Source organism: Lagopus muta, chromosome 19 (genome assembly GCF_023343835.1).
Source record: "Lagopus muta isolate bLagMut1 chromosome 19, bLagMut1 primary, whole genome shotgun sequence".
NCBI classification, from domain to species: Eukaryota; Metazoa; Chordata; class Aves; order Galliformes; family Phasianidae; genus Lagopus; species Lagopus muta.
The window spans coordinates 6,696,316-6,712,497 of record NC_064451.1 but is presented as its reverse complement, the minus strand read 5'-3'; the positions used below and the strand labels follow the sequence as shown (position 1 = coordinate 6,712,497).

The 16,182-nt window shown below is 42.6% G+C and overlaps 1 protein-coding gene across 6 annotated transcripts in view; it reads left to right on the top strand.

Moving 5' to 3' along the window:
• The window catches only part of AK8 (adenylate kinase 8), a 70,333-nt gene that overhangs the window by 6,790 nt on the left and 47,361 nt on the right, over positions 1-16,182 (top strand). For 2 of the 6 annotated variants that reach the window (XM_048965654.1, XM_048965658.1), the window contains exons 1-5: positions 401-505; positions 1,639-1,723; positions 5,662-5,711; positions 6,346-6,459; positions 11,297-11,365. In XM_048965654.1, the coding sequence (XP_048821611.1) occupies positions 428-505; positions 1,639-1,723; positions 5,662-5,711; positions 6,346-6,459; positions 11,297-11,365 (396 nt within the window). In that variant the 5' untranslated portion in view covers positions 401-427. Of the gene's footprint in view, positions 1-400; positions 506-705; positions 853-951; positions 1,028-1,638; positions 1,724-5,661; positions 5,712-6,345; positions 6,460-11,296; positions 11,366-16,182 lie in introns of those variants that run through there. The other 4 variants (XM_048965656.1, XM_048965657.1, XM_048965655.1 and 1 more) reach the window with 4 other exon arrangements.

The following is a 16,182-nucleotide window of genomic DNA, read 5'->3' as shown; positions in this document are numbered from 1 at the left end:
AACGCAGCACTGCATCAGTCACGGCGCTGGGAAATGGCCGCAGGGAGAGCTGTCGTTTTTTTGCCCGTGTGAAACCATTGCCCGACGGGGAGAGCGGGGCAAATGGAGGGCCTCTGCCCAGCACCGCAGGTGGCTCCAACGCCCCCCTCACCCCTTCACCGCCGCAGAGGGTCGGGCCGGGCCTCCCCGTGCAGCTTTGTACCAGCGTGTGGGGCCGCGCGGGGCAGTGGGGCCTGGGCCGGGCTCAGCACGCACCCCGAGCCGGGTCCCTAGCAACCACCGCCGCCGTCTCCGTAGCAACCGTCGCCGTTCGATGACGTCACACTGCAGCGCCTCCCTTACGTTTCGGGGCGTGTGTCGCTGCGTCGCATTGCAGTGACGTCACTCCATAGCAACGCAGCGCCGCGGACGGTTGCTAAGGGCGGCCATGGACGCCCCCGCCCGGTCGTGGCCGCCGTCGGTGGGCGACTACGCGGAGCGACAGGGGCTCTTCCGGCTCCTGCAGGTGAACGGGAGCGGGGAGGGGCCGAGGGGGGCCGGCTTTCCTCACAGCCTCCGGCGTCGCAGGGAAAGTGGGCACGTATAGCTGGAGTGCCTGCGTCAAACTGAACCCCGATGTGCAGAAGTGAATGAAATGGAGGGGAGGCACGTGAGGGTGTGGGCGCGGAACGGCGAGAGTCCATCGCTGCCAGCCTGAACAAGTTCGATAAAGCTCGGTTTGCTCGGCTCGCAGCTCGAACAAACGCTGCAAAGCGATGGTCGTGTGCTGAACTTAGGAGAAGCCGAGCTTTGTGCTGTGCTGTTTGCTGCTGGGTGGGAAAGGAGACGGTCGTTCACTCAGCACTGTTTGAGGTTTGCTTTTAATTACAGAACTCCCAGCTGTGCTGAAGTTCCTGATGAGAAAACGGATGGAGTGGTGTTTGCCCATAGAGCCGCAGTCAGTAGAGTTCTGTGCTGCTGGAGGGACTTCAGCTCAGCTCCTCCACAGCCTCCATTCTGCAATAAGAGAACAGGATCCAAAATCAGAGTTCAGAAGAGGGCTTTAAACCTTTTTTTCCCCTGCTAGTTTTATGGCAGGACAGAGGGCAGCGAGATTACAGCAGCAAAATGTGCTGCTTTTGTGGTTTTGATTGCTTGGTTTGGGGCAGTTGTGTGTATTTCCTGTGGGCCCCATCTATTCCATTGCCCTCTAGGCTCTCTGGGCACTTGTGGGGATGTGCCACAGGTTTAACTTGCCCCAAAAAGGCACGAAGGAGGCTGGTTTGGTGCTGTCCGTGTGGGTTGATGTCAGTGCTGGCACGAAGGAGGCTGGTTTGATGCTGTCCGTGTGGGTTGATGTCAGTGCTGGCTCAGCCACTGCAGCACTGGGGCAAAACCCTTCAGGTCTCCTTATGTATCATAAATAAGCAAAAGCAAATTGCTGTGGGGTTTTCATTTAATTCATTTCTTTATTTACTGTAAAACCATATTTCGCTTTTTCAGCCTCTAAAATAGGGTCTATATTCCCTGCTTTGTCTGTTGAAGGGGACCTAAGAAAATGAGTGACTAAGATCCTCATCACCACCTTGTTGTAACATTGCTCCTGTGGCAACTGAGAGCCCTTTAATTTTCCTCTGACTTTGTCCTGTTGTTTTTCAGAACATGCTTGAAGAGCTGTTAATTCATAAGCCGGAGGACCCCGTTCAGTTCATGATAGAGCATTTAGAGCAGCACAATGATGATGGTAAGTGAAAATTGAGAGACTAGAGACAGTGCAAGGCCTTATTTGCAACGAGCTGCTCAGAAATGGCATTTTGGTTGGCAAAGGGTGGATAAAAGGTTTCAGACCGTTCCCTGGAAGGAGTAAAAAGGATTGAGCATTATGCAGTGGTTATAAATAAGGTGCTTTTAATTTCATCATCATCTTTTTTTTTTTTTTTTTTAGTGGGTAATCTAATAAAAAACACACTTATAACAGTTATAACAATGAAACCCTCTCAGGGAATAACAAAGAGTTCTATTGTATCAATTATTAATGCGTTCCGTGCCCCATCTGATATTTCCTGTTGTCTTTAAGCTCACTAATTACTCCTTTTGTCAGGTGTAAATTTGGTTTCCCATTCTACCTGGGCTGGCAGATTCTCTGGTTTTTGATTAGTGAGTTACTAGCTGTTGTTAATGAGTTCCGCCGCTCAGTGGCATCTCAGATGAAGGAACAGTGAGTGTGCCTGCTTGTGTGGATAACAAAACCTGGTAAATTGAATGGGAAGGCTGTGCTCTGCACAATAAAAGCATGTACACTCAATCAAATTATTTGATTTACAAACTGTTCACCCTTAGGCAGATTCTATTTGGATATGCACCACGGAACTCTAATTTTTGTTCTGCGTGAGCTGTCAGGAATAGCTGGCGTCACGTTGCTTTGATGTTTCTTTAAAACCAGAGTAAACCATTACGAAAGTTCTGCTGCAGCATCAATGAAGTCATGATCACTGGAGGTGCTCTGAGATCTTCATACGTCGTGGTAGGGATCAGATGGATGTTGATTGAAACCCCGCTCAGGATCAAAACCAGAAAGAAATGTCCAATCCTGCAAATTGTGCCTGACCCTTCCTGGTGTGGGCAGCACCAGTAATCAATCTGTTTTATTGGCCCGTGGGCAATTTGCAGAGGAATTGCAGCTTGATAGAATGCTGATGAGATTTCTCTGCATTACTCGAGCATTTGTTGCTGAGCCCCACAGAATTATTTGAGCGCATTTTAGGCGGGCTGCCATTTTGTGGCTTCAGCTCTTGGAGACTAAAGATAGAACTACAGCAGTTGTTTGTCAGAGGAAAAATGCTGTCTGCTTTTGGTCTGGAATGAGCTATTAAGAAGGGGAAGGCGCTCCGATTAAAATTAGAGACTAAATGTTGTTTTAGAGATAAATTATATGGAAAGTAACGTAACAGAGATCTGTAACAAGGTTGATTTTACCTTTTTGATCACGGCAGAAGGTGCTGACTATTTAGAAGAAAAAAAACCCTTATTAGAGCCATCAGTAAAGCAATGAATTTTCATGATCCTGCCTTGCTAGACAGCTTTAGCCCTAGAGAAAATTTCAAACAGAGACGTGTGGAAAAGGAGTATTGCATCTATCCCAGGTGTGAAGTTAGCAACCCTTTTTAATTAATAATAAGATCTAAAGTACTCTTAAAAATATAAACAAGTCTAATGATGATTATAGCTCACAACTGCCTCCGAAAGCTCCGAGGTCAGACGCACACCAATGCGTTTGTGCTTCCAGTTCTGTGATGTTCTTCTTTCCTGTGATCCTTCTGGAAGCCCTAACGAACGATACGAAGATTGAGAATTCTTTAATATACAGAGATGTGAATTTTGTGCGTTGCATCTTGGTTTTTGTTAACAAAGAGAGCTTTCAGGATCCAAGCAGCATTTCTGTGAGCTTTTGCTTCGCAATTCCTCTGAAGGAATTTAACACAGTTCTGTAAGAATGTTCTTCACATACTGTGTGCTGTTCCTCTTTGACGTGGAATTTCCCTCATAAATCAAGCAGATTTTATTGCATTAATATTAATTGTAGACTCTTTTGGACCTAAATGGAATGCAGAGAGTCCAGCCGTATTTCATTATTCCAGAATTCATTTTGTTTATTGCTATGAGCATCCTTGGATGTTAAAACTTCATAGTGCTTGGAAGAGTAAATCCTGTAACATCGGGACTAAACACAGGATGAAATGTGATTTGTTGCTGCAGGAAAAGTCCTTTTCCAGGTTTTTCTCACTTTGTTTAGGGATGGAGGTCCGGACCTGCAGCATTAAGCACCGACTGTCTGCTGATGGGAGGGGGTTAAATATGACATCCAGCCATGTCCTGCTTGTGCCCTGGTGTCAGATGTTTGGGGAGAATGCTTTAGAAGAGCCTTACAAGTGTGCAAATGAGTAAATCAGTGAATTACGCTGCCCCATCTGCTGCGAGTCACTAAGCAGAGAGAAAACCAGATTTAGTACAAAGTGAGCATTTACAGTAGCCCTGGGCAATATTAAAGCATGATATGGTGTATATAATGGTATGTTTCGTTTTTTATCAAACGTTTGTCCAAGAAAGCTGTGTATTAAAGCTTCAATACCTAAGGGTTTTCTTGTGAATTTTAAATCACGCTCCTAGTTAAACCTCAAAAGGATCTGTGGATGGAAAGGTTTTTTGATTTTCTTTGAAGTGGTTTGAAGAAGTTGATTAGTGTTGGCACCCGAGCACTCTTTTATGACGCTGTTTATAAATAATTCCTAAGTATCGGGCTGGAGTTTCAAGGTGTTAGATTAAAAAAAAAAAAAAAGCCCTAGGATTTAATCACATTACATTTGAAAGAAATTAGGTGATAAAAACAGCTGATGTATCCTTTTAAAGTATTTTTCTACATTGTGTACTAGTTCTGTTGCACTTGCAAGAACCAATAAGGGGGAGTTTTTCTTAAACCTTCCGAGTCGGAGAACTTTGTAAAGATGAATCTGTAATTCGGGTTTCATGTATGTTTAAAAATTGCACCTGCCCAATAACTGGTAAATGCGTGGAAGGCCTCATAAAAATACAGTTCACATCCTTCCATGTCTGCTGTCATCACACGCTGCATTTCCCTCGGTTACCAAGAACTGAAGAGATTTGGGGGTGAGCAGATCCCTCCTCTGTGCTGCCCTGTGTTACTGCTGCTAAGCCCTTGTCAGCCCCTTCTCTAGATGATCCTTTTTTTGTTATAATTTTCCTGAGAAAGCATCAAATGCATTAACAGAAAATGTCAGCTCCAGGGATTGCAGCCCAAAATATGGTTGTGCAAAAAGTCCCAAACACTTTCCTGAGAGTTGCTCCATTTTCCCCCTTTTCTTTTTGCCTTGCCCCTGCTCTGTTCACATTACAGCTATCAGTGGCAGGACTGAGAATTCTCCCCATCTTGGGTGGGGGACACACAGCAGAGAAATGCAGCTTACAGAGGAGAAAAAAAAAGGCCTTTCAACACTGACTTGAGAACATGAAGGCAGCTGTCAAAGCGCAGAGGAAAAAGTGCTTAGTTTTGCAACATCTAAATCTGCTTTCGACCCTGACACGGCTGTTGAGTTGCAACTAAAATGCAGAGTCTCCTTTTTTTGTGATGGGAGCCAAAAGCTCTGCCAAAGTTTGGTGGTTTTGCTACCGTATTTCATAAGGAAAATGAGAAGAGATTAGGTGATCTCCGAAGATCCCATCCAATGTCAACAACCCTGTGATTACAGCATTAGTCACTTTTAAGTAGTCTTGTCCTGCAAACACAAACTATCTTCTTTTTTTTCATTGCAAAATATGCTCTAAATCAATCTTTTGGGAATAGAAGTCAAACTGAGATAAGAAAATGTTCCTGTTTATGCTCTGGTTCACCCCATATCCGTTGGAATAGATAGAAATATGCTTAAGTGACGTGTTTAGTTAGGATATCAGTCTAATTAACCTCAGAGGTTAAAGACAGACCGAGGTGGCCCTGGCTGAGTGTTCCCCCTTCTTTCTCCTTAGCCCAGTCCTGAGCTTTACGTTCAGGCAGATTTCCTATTGAAATAATTGTTTCTATGTGCTTATGGTTAGGCTGTGCAATAACAAGGAAACAAGTTTGGATTCTTCTGTTCCACATCTTAACGTTGGCATGTTCTCATTTCTTAGCTCCAAGGATTTTCATACTGGGTCCACCTGCTTCTGGCAAAACTACAATGGTAAGTGTGCTCTTTTCAGGGCTCTTACACTCCCCACGTACCTTCTTGCTTTTTACTTAGCACAGCACTTGTGAAGATCAGTTATAGAAGAGCACAAGGCACGTTGAAGGGTGCCATTCATAGGGTTATCTACCATAACCCGTAAAGTTAAATGGGAGCATTCCTGTGAGCTCTGTGAGAACCTGCAGGGTAGTGGTGGTGGTAGTGCTGTAATGCAGAACTCTGCGTGCCTTTTCAGTGAACCTGGGAGGAGTTTGTGGTGTTCCCACATTGCTGGTTGCTTTGTTGGCATGGCCGGCTGCCTCTCTTGTCCACACTGAAAATGTCGAAGCTGTGTTTGAACCACAGAGAGAGCTGAGCGCAGAAACTTCACAGATGATGGTGCTGTGTGCATGCTAGGAAGAATGCTTTCTTCTTTAAAATCCGTGTTATAGTAAGGTAGATGAAAAAGGCCTTATTCAAAGCTTTAGATTCTTGAACGTCTTTGTATGATACTGTTTAAAGTTACACACATAGTCTGCTTGTTTAAATTGAAGGTGAGGAAAGCTCCCTTTCTTTCTCGAGTCTGCTGAAAAAATGCTGCATTTTCTTTCCAGATATTTCATCCTGTACTTTTTTTTTTATCTTTCCTCAGGCAATACAGCTTTGTAAACATTTGGATGCCATACGTATCTCTCAGGAGACTTTGCTTTCCAAGGAAACATTAGCTCTGACAAAGGAAGCAAAGGCATATAAAGAAAGAAAGCAGGTGTGTAAGAGGATATAATAATGGTAGCTCTCATGGCACAGAAGGAGAATTATGTGGCATTTCCATGATTTCCACTGCTATAAGTTGAGCAGATCAGAGTAAGTACTCTTGTATCTATGGAGGTTTATGCATCAATTTATGTTTACGTAGGTGCAGGGTCCTTCCGAGAGGAAGGGTTGCCTCTGCTTGATTAGAAGATATCTACAAGTATAAGAATATGTCAGGGCATAGAATTAGGGGCGAGGGAGGAAGAAAATGTAGAATAATGGAGATCTTGAAAACATCAACCTTGGACATGAGTTGACAGAACTGAGAGAAGCCCAGGAATGCTTGGTACCATTTAAAGAGTGTTTCATTATATCATCAAACAAAGCACCTTCTGGTTTCAGCATATTTGGTAATCTGCATAAAGTAAGCATTAATCTCTGAGGCTTCCTTCAGTACAAAATATGTACACAAAGAACTCTTTTTTGATCTGACAGAGCTACTTAGTCGTGCACATTTGATTTCTCTGTAGCATGACACGAATAACTCAGTGCATCAACTCAAAATTTGAATGACAATTCAGTCAGTTGTTGAAAGCTGTAGAAGCTTTCAAACTGAGGCAATAGCAGTAACTCAGGAGATCATTCCATTCCCAGGTGCCTTCGTCCAGCTGTGAGTGCACTGTTTGCTCTATTCCATTTTCCATTGAAAGCAGCATGTTTTTCTTTGACCATCTCTAGCAAGTCCACTGCTCTGAGTTGCTTTTCTCCTTCATCGCTTGTTTTCATGAAAATTGAAAGAATTTCATGTCTGTAAGAATTCCGTATCCCTACTAAATTTGATTTGAATTGGCCAACAGATTCAGAACTCACTAAGATGGTAGGTTGTGTAATTTCAGAGTTTTGGTTTCCTGGGAAAACTAAGTTGAAAATGGAGTGGTGTCTGTTACACTGAATTGATGAGTGAAGGTTGGAGATACCTCAGGTGATAGATTTAAAGATCTGAGAGGAAAGACATCGTTGAAATCATGGAATATGCTGGCAAAATGTTTGCTTTTGGCTGGGATGATAGAAAATTATTCTTACTGAGCATTATGTACTTTGAAATTTCAGTTCTAATTGTTAGAGATTGTTTTACTGGATTCATAAATTTCAGCTTAGATGGGGGAGAATTTAAAACAAAAATTCCCGTTGGTTTAATTACTCTAATTATTAATGTATTTCAGACTATACAGATGTACTTTCAAGGGTGTCCTTTTGGGCTTATTTGGTTTAGAAAGATGGATGGTGTGGAAGATGAAAGGCAAAAATGTCAAGGCTAATCAGGTAGTGAGGGCTGTGAGGAGTGCCTGAAGAGCAGGATTTGTTGGTGTTTCAGCACTGTGCAGTTTGCCTTTGTTTCTGAGATGCTAAATGCTAAATGTTAAATCGCTCACTCATTTCTTTTGTTCTTTCACGCAAATTTGAATCTTCAGATGTAACTCCTAACGCTGGGAGGGAACTCCTTGCTTCCTTTAAATCAGCTGAACCTTTGGAGTAACTTAACGTGTAGGCAGAGCAGCATCTCAAGAGCTGTGTGTTCTCTTCCTGTTTCATGGCTGCTGGCTACATCTACCTTAGCAGTAACTGACCCTAGGTTCTTCTGAAGCAAGCAGTAAACTTGATTCCTCTAGCATACGTAACATCCATTAGCACTAATAGGTTTTGAGTGTCTGTTCAGGAACAGAACAATAGCTGTTTATACAATCTTCGATACAACCAGGGCATTTAAAACGTTGTACTGCTGGCCAAAGCAATTTAATAAATGGAGAGAGGAAAAGCATGAACTAAGACTGGTTCTGAGACTCTAGTGTGAAGATCACATGGCACAGTTTAATGTGAGAGGAACGTTCTGTGTGTGCAGGGTTTCTGGGGCTACATTAACCCCAGTGCCAAAGGTCATTTGTTTTGGGGTCAGTAGGCCAATGTTACCAGATTGGGGCAAATGCTCCAAAAAGGTCTGCAAATATTTGTTCTCATATTTTACTTCTCTTTAGCTATGCTTTCATCTCTTTTGTGTTCACTTCTAGGAAGAAAAAAAAAGAAAAAAAAGCATGAGAATTCGTGGTATTTAAAGTATGTGATTATTCTCTTTAGCTCAATTTTTAAATTTGGACATGCAATCATCTACTAACACACCTGGCCACTTACTAATGAGCACAGCTGAAGTAGTGAATTTTAAATATTGACTGTTCAAAGCAAAATGTGATCATTCTGCATGTAAAAGTATTCCAAAAAGAAGTAAAATATTTGAATATTCAATAAATTTGAGGAACCATGAGCTACCAATAAATATTCCATGAACAGAAAAAGAGGCTACATTTTTTGATAAATCATTGCAAATTATTCCCTCATCTCTAGTTATTATAATGTTAATAGAAAGCACCTTCAGGTTTTTCCTATAGTGGAGTCTAATGATGTGCTACTGCATGTTTCACTTCTCCTGTTAGATGGGTAAAATAAGAAGCTGACAGAGCTGTGCTGCTAGCTGTGGGCTTGTGAGATGGGTGTGCTTTGAATTCAGTACTGAGTTACAGGTGTTTGTGTACTACTGCATCATTTAGATCTGCTCTACGGTTGCATCATATCCTCGTAATTTCTTGGAAGGCATAGAAGAAAGGAAAAGCCACGGTTTTATGCATGGGTTTTATCCTTTTTTATGCATGGTCAGTGTTCTATTCAAGAAGTCACTATGAACAAATGAATAGGAGCTGTTCCACTCTTATGTATGCATTAAAAAAAAAATCAAACTAAAAAAAGCCCATCCTTGCTGGGTATTTTTCTCTGATCAGTCTAAATGCACACACTCATGGTTTTCAAAATGCTAAGCCAAGTTTCTCGTGCCTTTTGGAAGGTTTGACATTTCAAGCAGCATGTCTTTCCATTAACCAAACTGGATTTTGGGACAGGCTCAGAGTGCCTGCAATCAGATGCACTGCTGTAGTCATCAGATGTGTTTGTATCATTTCCATTCTTGCAGATTCCTGGGAGAAGTCCCGCTTTATCGTGATGTATTCACGTGTTAATGTGTGAATGTGCTTTATACACCACATGTGCTTTGGACTTAATGGTTTCTAATGCAATAATCAGGTGTTCTACAAGCCAGCTGTTCAAAGTGGTTCTGTAGGCAGCTGCTCAGTGGGAGGAAAACTGCCCAGGAAATGAGGCTGGAGTTTGTGCCACAGAGAGCAGAAGTAGCTAAAGCACAGAAATACCTGTGTGTCACCTGAACTGCTTTTGTGCAATAAACCCTGCTCAAAAGAGTGCTAAGAATACCGCTGCACTGAAAGAAGGTAGTATAATTTAAATTGCTTTGGCAGAGCTTAGCAGAGTGGACCCCTGGCAGTTGCTAGCCCGTCTTGACATGACACATCAAAGGAGTAAGCAAGACGCTGGCTGTTTCTGATAGCAGCATGATGCACCTTTGGAAGGTGACAGACTCAAAGCCACAGACCCAGGTTCCAGCAGCGAGAGACGGCGGGAGGCTTTGACACACCGTCCTGTGGGACCTGCTGGCTTTCAGGAGACGAAGCGATTCCTTTCCCTTTCCTCTTTCACCTGCTCGAATGCTGCCTGATGAATGGCTGACAATACCACAGGTGCTGAGGCCTGGGGACAGCAGAGATGAACAAAACAAGGAAAGCAGTGCCTGGCTGGGCCACCTTGTTGCTTCCCCTGCTGGGCGAGGACTGTTTTCTGCAGCGCTTTCTCCGCTCTACTTTAAAGTAGGAATCGTGTGGTAGTGTGTTCAGTGCTCCTGGTGAAAGTGTTTTGTGACTAGTGTGCTAGGAGACCTTCCACCACACTTCCACCAGGCCTGTTTACATCCCTCAATATGATGTAAGCCTACAGAAACGCTTTATTTCAGGATCATGTCCATCAGGCTATTTGGTTAGACAGAGACATGGGAACCCACAGTGTATGCAAGTGCTTGGAAGAATGAATCTGGTTCACACTGTCAGGTGAAAGACAATTCCATGCCTCGGAAGGCAGGGAATCTGACAGCAGCATTTTTTCTAAGCGATGGCAAAATGAATGAGGCTGAAGCATAGCATTCAGCTGAATGGTCATTGACTCAGAGTGGCTGGGAAAATATTAAATCTGCAGAGGAGGATCTTTGTTCTCCTGCCCAATAGCAGATACCACGTTACAAAACGTCCGTCCGTGTGGGCAAAGTGGAAGACACAGAAAGAAAAGCCACAGCAGAAAGTTTTGGGACGTCTCATTTCAATTCCATTTGGAACTTGTGCGTTGAAAATTAATCCAACATTATAATGAACTTTAACATTACCATTTATTTTAAATAAGCTTTCTGGAAATTGAAAGAGAGTTAACAGAAACCGAAGCAAACTGCCTGAAAATGAGGCTGTCTTCATATTTCTGTTGTTGCCGTTCTGCTGAGATCACTCCATGGCTGTTCATTTCACTAATGCTGTGTGCTGATGTGACGTAGGGGGTCGGATGCTTGCAAAAGAAATTACATGTGGATGTGATATCCTTGTGGATCCCTTTGCCAGTTTGATGTCCAACATGGTAGTCAGTGTGCAACATTTGGCACTGCCAAATTGGTCGTGCAAAGTACATGGAGGTGGGCTTGGGCAAGCAGAAGTGTGCTCAGCTTCCCTTCATTTTTATGCCTTTATTAACTCTCTGATCTATTATGTTAACGACTTGGGGCTTACGCAGTGTTATTTATATATTTATTTCAAGAAGACATCTCAGTTCACCTTTAACCGGAATATGCCTGCATGATAAAATTCCTTTTGAACTCAATTGTGAATATGCAGCCTTCTTTTTTTTTGTTCTTTCTTTAGCAAATTCCCAACGCGCTTTGGGCCAATCTGATCCGGGAACGTCTGTCAAACGTGGACTGCATCAAACAAGTAAGAATTGCTCCTCGGAGGACCAGTGGATAAGCACTTACACAACTCGTGCATAGTAGTTAGCATTCTGAGTCCTGAGCAGAGGAGGGAATAGGGGCAAATCTGTGGGGGCTCGGGAGCGGATTGCTTTCTTGAACATCAGCAGAGGGAGTTTGGAGCTTTATTAACAGGATAAAGGGGAGGATGAGAGTATGCATATGCTAATCTTTTAGCACTGAGATGATCAAAGGCTGAACAAGTGTAGCTTTGTTGATTGCCTGGGGCAACTGGCAGAGTTGAAGTGGACAAAACAGATAAACAGAAAATATATAAAAATCAATATGTTAAGGCTTTAACTCTTATTGAGGACAAGAGGAAAAAGAGTCTAATGCTATTCATTTCAATTTGCTTCCTTTCTTATTGAATCTTTTGTTTCTTACCGTGTAACACTGAATTTGAATATATTCTCCTCTGGGTAATAATTAATATGTTCACTGTTAATTACACAAACAGGCAACTGCATAGGTTTGGTTGTACCCACAGATGGGTGGCTTTCCTTCTCCCCTTTCCATTCCAGTATGCTCGATCTTAATGTAAGTAGAGGCTGTTAACTTGGAATCAAAAGAGACCTTAAGTAGATTAATATTGGTTGAAATTAATGGCTGGACTCAACAAAAGCAAAACTTCCTTTCTGTGTTTCCTTTAAAATCTCAGGTGTTGTCATGGTTTGTTGACTCCACAGTCAGACCATTATAAAGGATTATTGGTGAGAGACAAACCTGTAAGGATAAAAACCTCTCCCTAAACGGTGCCAGAATAATAATGTATATTACTTGATGTACTGTTGAGAGGAAAAAGCCCACTGACCAAAGCAGGTGTTGCACTCGTGAAGGACTGAGCAACATTTCCAGAAGACAGTACAAGTGCTTAGAAGGGTTGCTCTGTCTCTTCAGCTGGTGGTCATAGGCCAGCTGGTACTTCTGACCTTGCAGGGATGTGGCAAGCTCACAGCTGTACTGAAATGTGTTACTCCTTGATATCATTCTCTACCTTGTTGCTTCAATAAAGCAGGGCCAGTAATTAATATTTCACTGAAGTGTGAAAATTGCTTCTTGAATTTGACCCAGCATCAGCCCCAAAAGAAACTGAACATGCTGAAACCGTATGTCCCACGTTTCTGGATCTGTAAAATTAGCAAGAAAAAGGAGCAAAACTAGCAAGAACTCAGATCATTGTTTTCTGCCCCTGACTGAAAGTTTCTGCCTTACAGCTCAGGTGATGTAAATGATTGCTATAAAGGTCTTGTGCTGCAATGCAAAGTCAGTTACTTCAGCCTAGGCCACTGGTGGAGCTGTCTTTCAGTGGACCTGCCTTGTGTAAGCTAGATCAGATGGTCAATTACAGTCTATGAACTGTGGAAAGGATAACTTGATCAGGATGGTAATGAATAGCTGGAGATGTAATCTCTTAAATTGTTCTTTCCTGGCAGGTTTGCTAGGGGACATCTGTCTGTGTCATTTATCTGTTGCAGAAGTATAGCTGTAGCAAAATGGGTGGCGTGCTGCTCTCCTTCAGCAATGCTTTAGGACTAGCAGTAACTAAACTGTGACCTATCCTGTCAGATAACCCACTGTATGTATGGGAATTGAATTTAAAATTCTGCCTGCTGGTATTTAATGTTACTGAGAAAAGTCATTAAGCTGAAATAAAACTTGCCAGGTTTGGAAGAAACGCACATAGTGCCCTTATTTGTGTGACAGTGCCCTTATGTGTGGAGGGAGAACCTCAGTATGGAAGTCCTTCCATTCACATCTGTAGAGAAAGCTGTGAAAGAGTAAGAATAAGTTAGGGTGGGTGATTTTTGAACATTTCATTGAATTTGTAGCATCATCCAGGTTTACTGAGAGACAAAAAGCTGGGGTGCATCGTTGGTTTGCATTAATATTTACAGATGACAGTACTTCTCCTCCCCCATAGGAACACGTGCAATTGTTTTATGACTGGTAATGTATGAATCAAAGGCCTGGCTTGTCTCTAGGTTATAGTTTTCCACCAGGTATGAATCCCACTGATGGTAATGGGGCTGAATCTCTGCAAATTTGGAGTGATGAGTTGAACCCTGCACTTTTAAATTACACCAATATTTGCTTACATGGAGAATTATTTAGATACTCTCAGCTGCTCTAAGTGGTTCTCATTTTTAAGTACCAGGTCATGCAAAGTCTGAGTGAGGTGACAAGATGGTTCAGATGCCAGCAGCTGCACTGTGTCCTGCCCACGTTTTGTGCCTGCTGTTATCAGAGCAAGATGGAACTGGCAGCTCTGGATGTGTTACAGGAGCAACAAAAGCAAAAACCTTTATTTCTGAAGTTTCCCTGGCATTCTGAAAGAATGAAATTCTTCCTATTAGCCTAAGTTAAGATTTCAGCTATTTTTAGGAAATAAGCATAACTGGCTTTTCGAAGTAGAGATGGATATTAAAACCATTTTGTTTAATAGACAGTAATCTACGATCGCTAAAACTTCCTCACGTTGTGCATGTCTCCTCTGTGGGAGAGGGGATCTAGAGATTTCAATTGCCATATTCCCCCTGTATGAGTGGAAGTCATGCAGTGGATTTTGTTCTTCGCTGAGCAGATTTATGCCATCTCTCTCAAAGCATGAGTCAGCCTTTTTTTTTTTACTGAAAATGTTAATAGATGAGGAGCTGGATGTTGGACACAGTACCACCAGCTGTTTGTTTTATTTCTCCTTGTGGTGTCATTGAGTTGGCATTAATTGCACAGCTTTCATCCCACTGACAGTAGGAATACAGGATTTTTTGTGCCATTGTTTTGACACTCGCAGGTTTATAGATGTCACAGGCATTCTCTGAGGAGAACATTTTTATTGATCAACGGCTCTGCTGGAGACTGTGTTGTGTGTTCTTCTAATACAAATGTCGTTAGGACTGCGAGGGATCAGATGGGTAGGTCTTCCAGCTCACACACAGAAAACTTATTGCAAGCATTATGTTAGAACCTGGGACTTGGGAAGTTGATAGGAAAACTTTTCATCTTTCAGGGTTAGTACATGTTGGTTATAGCACCTCTGGCTGCTGTGTAACTCCCAGTGCTGGGGCTGAGGAGGGAAATCACAGAACTGGGGAAAGCTGGTGAGGAGATTGCTACATGATGAATTGGTGAGAGAGAGCTGAGCAGCCTTCATCCTGCCTCAGACCACTTGGAAACTAAGTTTAGGCTGGTGATGCACATGAATAGAGGCACAATTACATCTGATTGGTATTAAACTATTCAGAAGGGTGGTGGTTGCCATTGAAAGAGAAGGAAAAGAAAGCAATGGCTACTGGTTCTTCTGATCTTGCCATGACAGATAAAGATCATCATGCTGTCTCTGTGAAACTCCATACCAAAGATAGTGAGGGTCTATGTTTTTTCAAGCACAATGTGGCATTTTTATATCTTCATAGTTAACTAAAGCTACAAAAATACTTTGCATGTGGGAATGAGGGGTTTCTTCCTAATGGAGAACTCGGTAAAGTTGGAGCTTCTTCCATCATCTGTACTCCTAATGCTGACAGGCTGCAGGAGCCAGGTTGGCAGTTTGGGATCCATTCTGGCAGAACTATTACTGATATCATTTTGTTGTGTTATTTTCTGTCCCCTTTCTTCAGATGGCAGAGAAGGATGGGGTAATTTTCACAACCACTGAATGATGATGATGCGGAGAATCTGTTGCAGTCATCTGCTTTCCTAAGGGCCAAGCTGGTTGTGTCCTTTGGTTGCCATGCTTGTGGTTAAGATTTCTTTCAGAGGTGCCATGTAATTCAGAGCTACATCTGTGTGCTATCCCTTTGCTGTTTTCATTATTCCAAGCCAGTCTCAGTTCTGTCTTTTCTAAAGCATTTTAAGGCTGTGCTGGTCAAATAACAAGAGAGAATTGAACGTCTAGGTCATTCTTATTGGGGTGGAAGGTGTGAAAGTCTGTAGGCTTGGTCTTACAGCTGAGAGCAGTGTGCCAGTGAAGGAATGAGATCTACATTTCAGAATGACCTTGAGGTTTTCCTTTGCTCCAGATGCCTTAAATCTGGAGAGGAAAGTGATGGCTTTGAGCGTACTTCCTTGTCACTGAATTTTGGTGTGGTGTGGGTCTCCAAGGAGCACTTCACTTGGCATTAAGGCACCAGCAGAAATCTGTATTTACAGCATTCTTCATGGGGGAAAGGATGGAGGTTTGCAGTCGGTGACCACAGAGTAAGGCACCGTGGAATTACTCGTTTTTAGCCTTTGTTCAACCCTTGATGTGATAAAGTGCAATCGTGCTTGGATGTAAGGTTACTGCTATCAAGAACAAAAAATAGATGACTTCTTAAAGAAGCAAATTTACCATGTGAAGTTACTAATTACACTTTAATGATAGTCAGGAGGGCAAAAAAGACCAGTGTTTGCATAAAGCATGATAGGCATATTTTAAGTCAGGTCTTGCTCTGCTGTGTGTTGCTTCCTCTTGCTGGTTCCCAAGCCACACTCCTTTTTACTCTTTTTTTTTTTTTTTTTAATAATTTTTTTTTTTTATCTGTGACATCTGCTTGGAGCTTGTCCCTCCTGTGATACCATACTACTTGCAGCTGTTCAGACCTCCAGCTCTGAGCTGTGCACGGGGTGCCCTGAGCATACGGCCTTTTTGATGTGTGATAAAACAGAACCAAGCCACTGGGGGTATGGAGAGGGAATGCAGCAGAATATCAATAAACCTGTTCTGAACAAAGCTGCAGCTCTGTGGTGGAATAGACATTTCACTGAAGTGTCAAGTAGATGGATAATGTATTCTAATTAGGG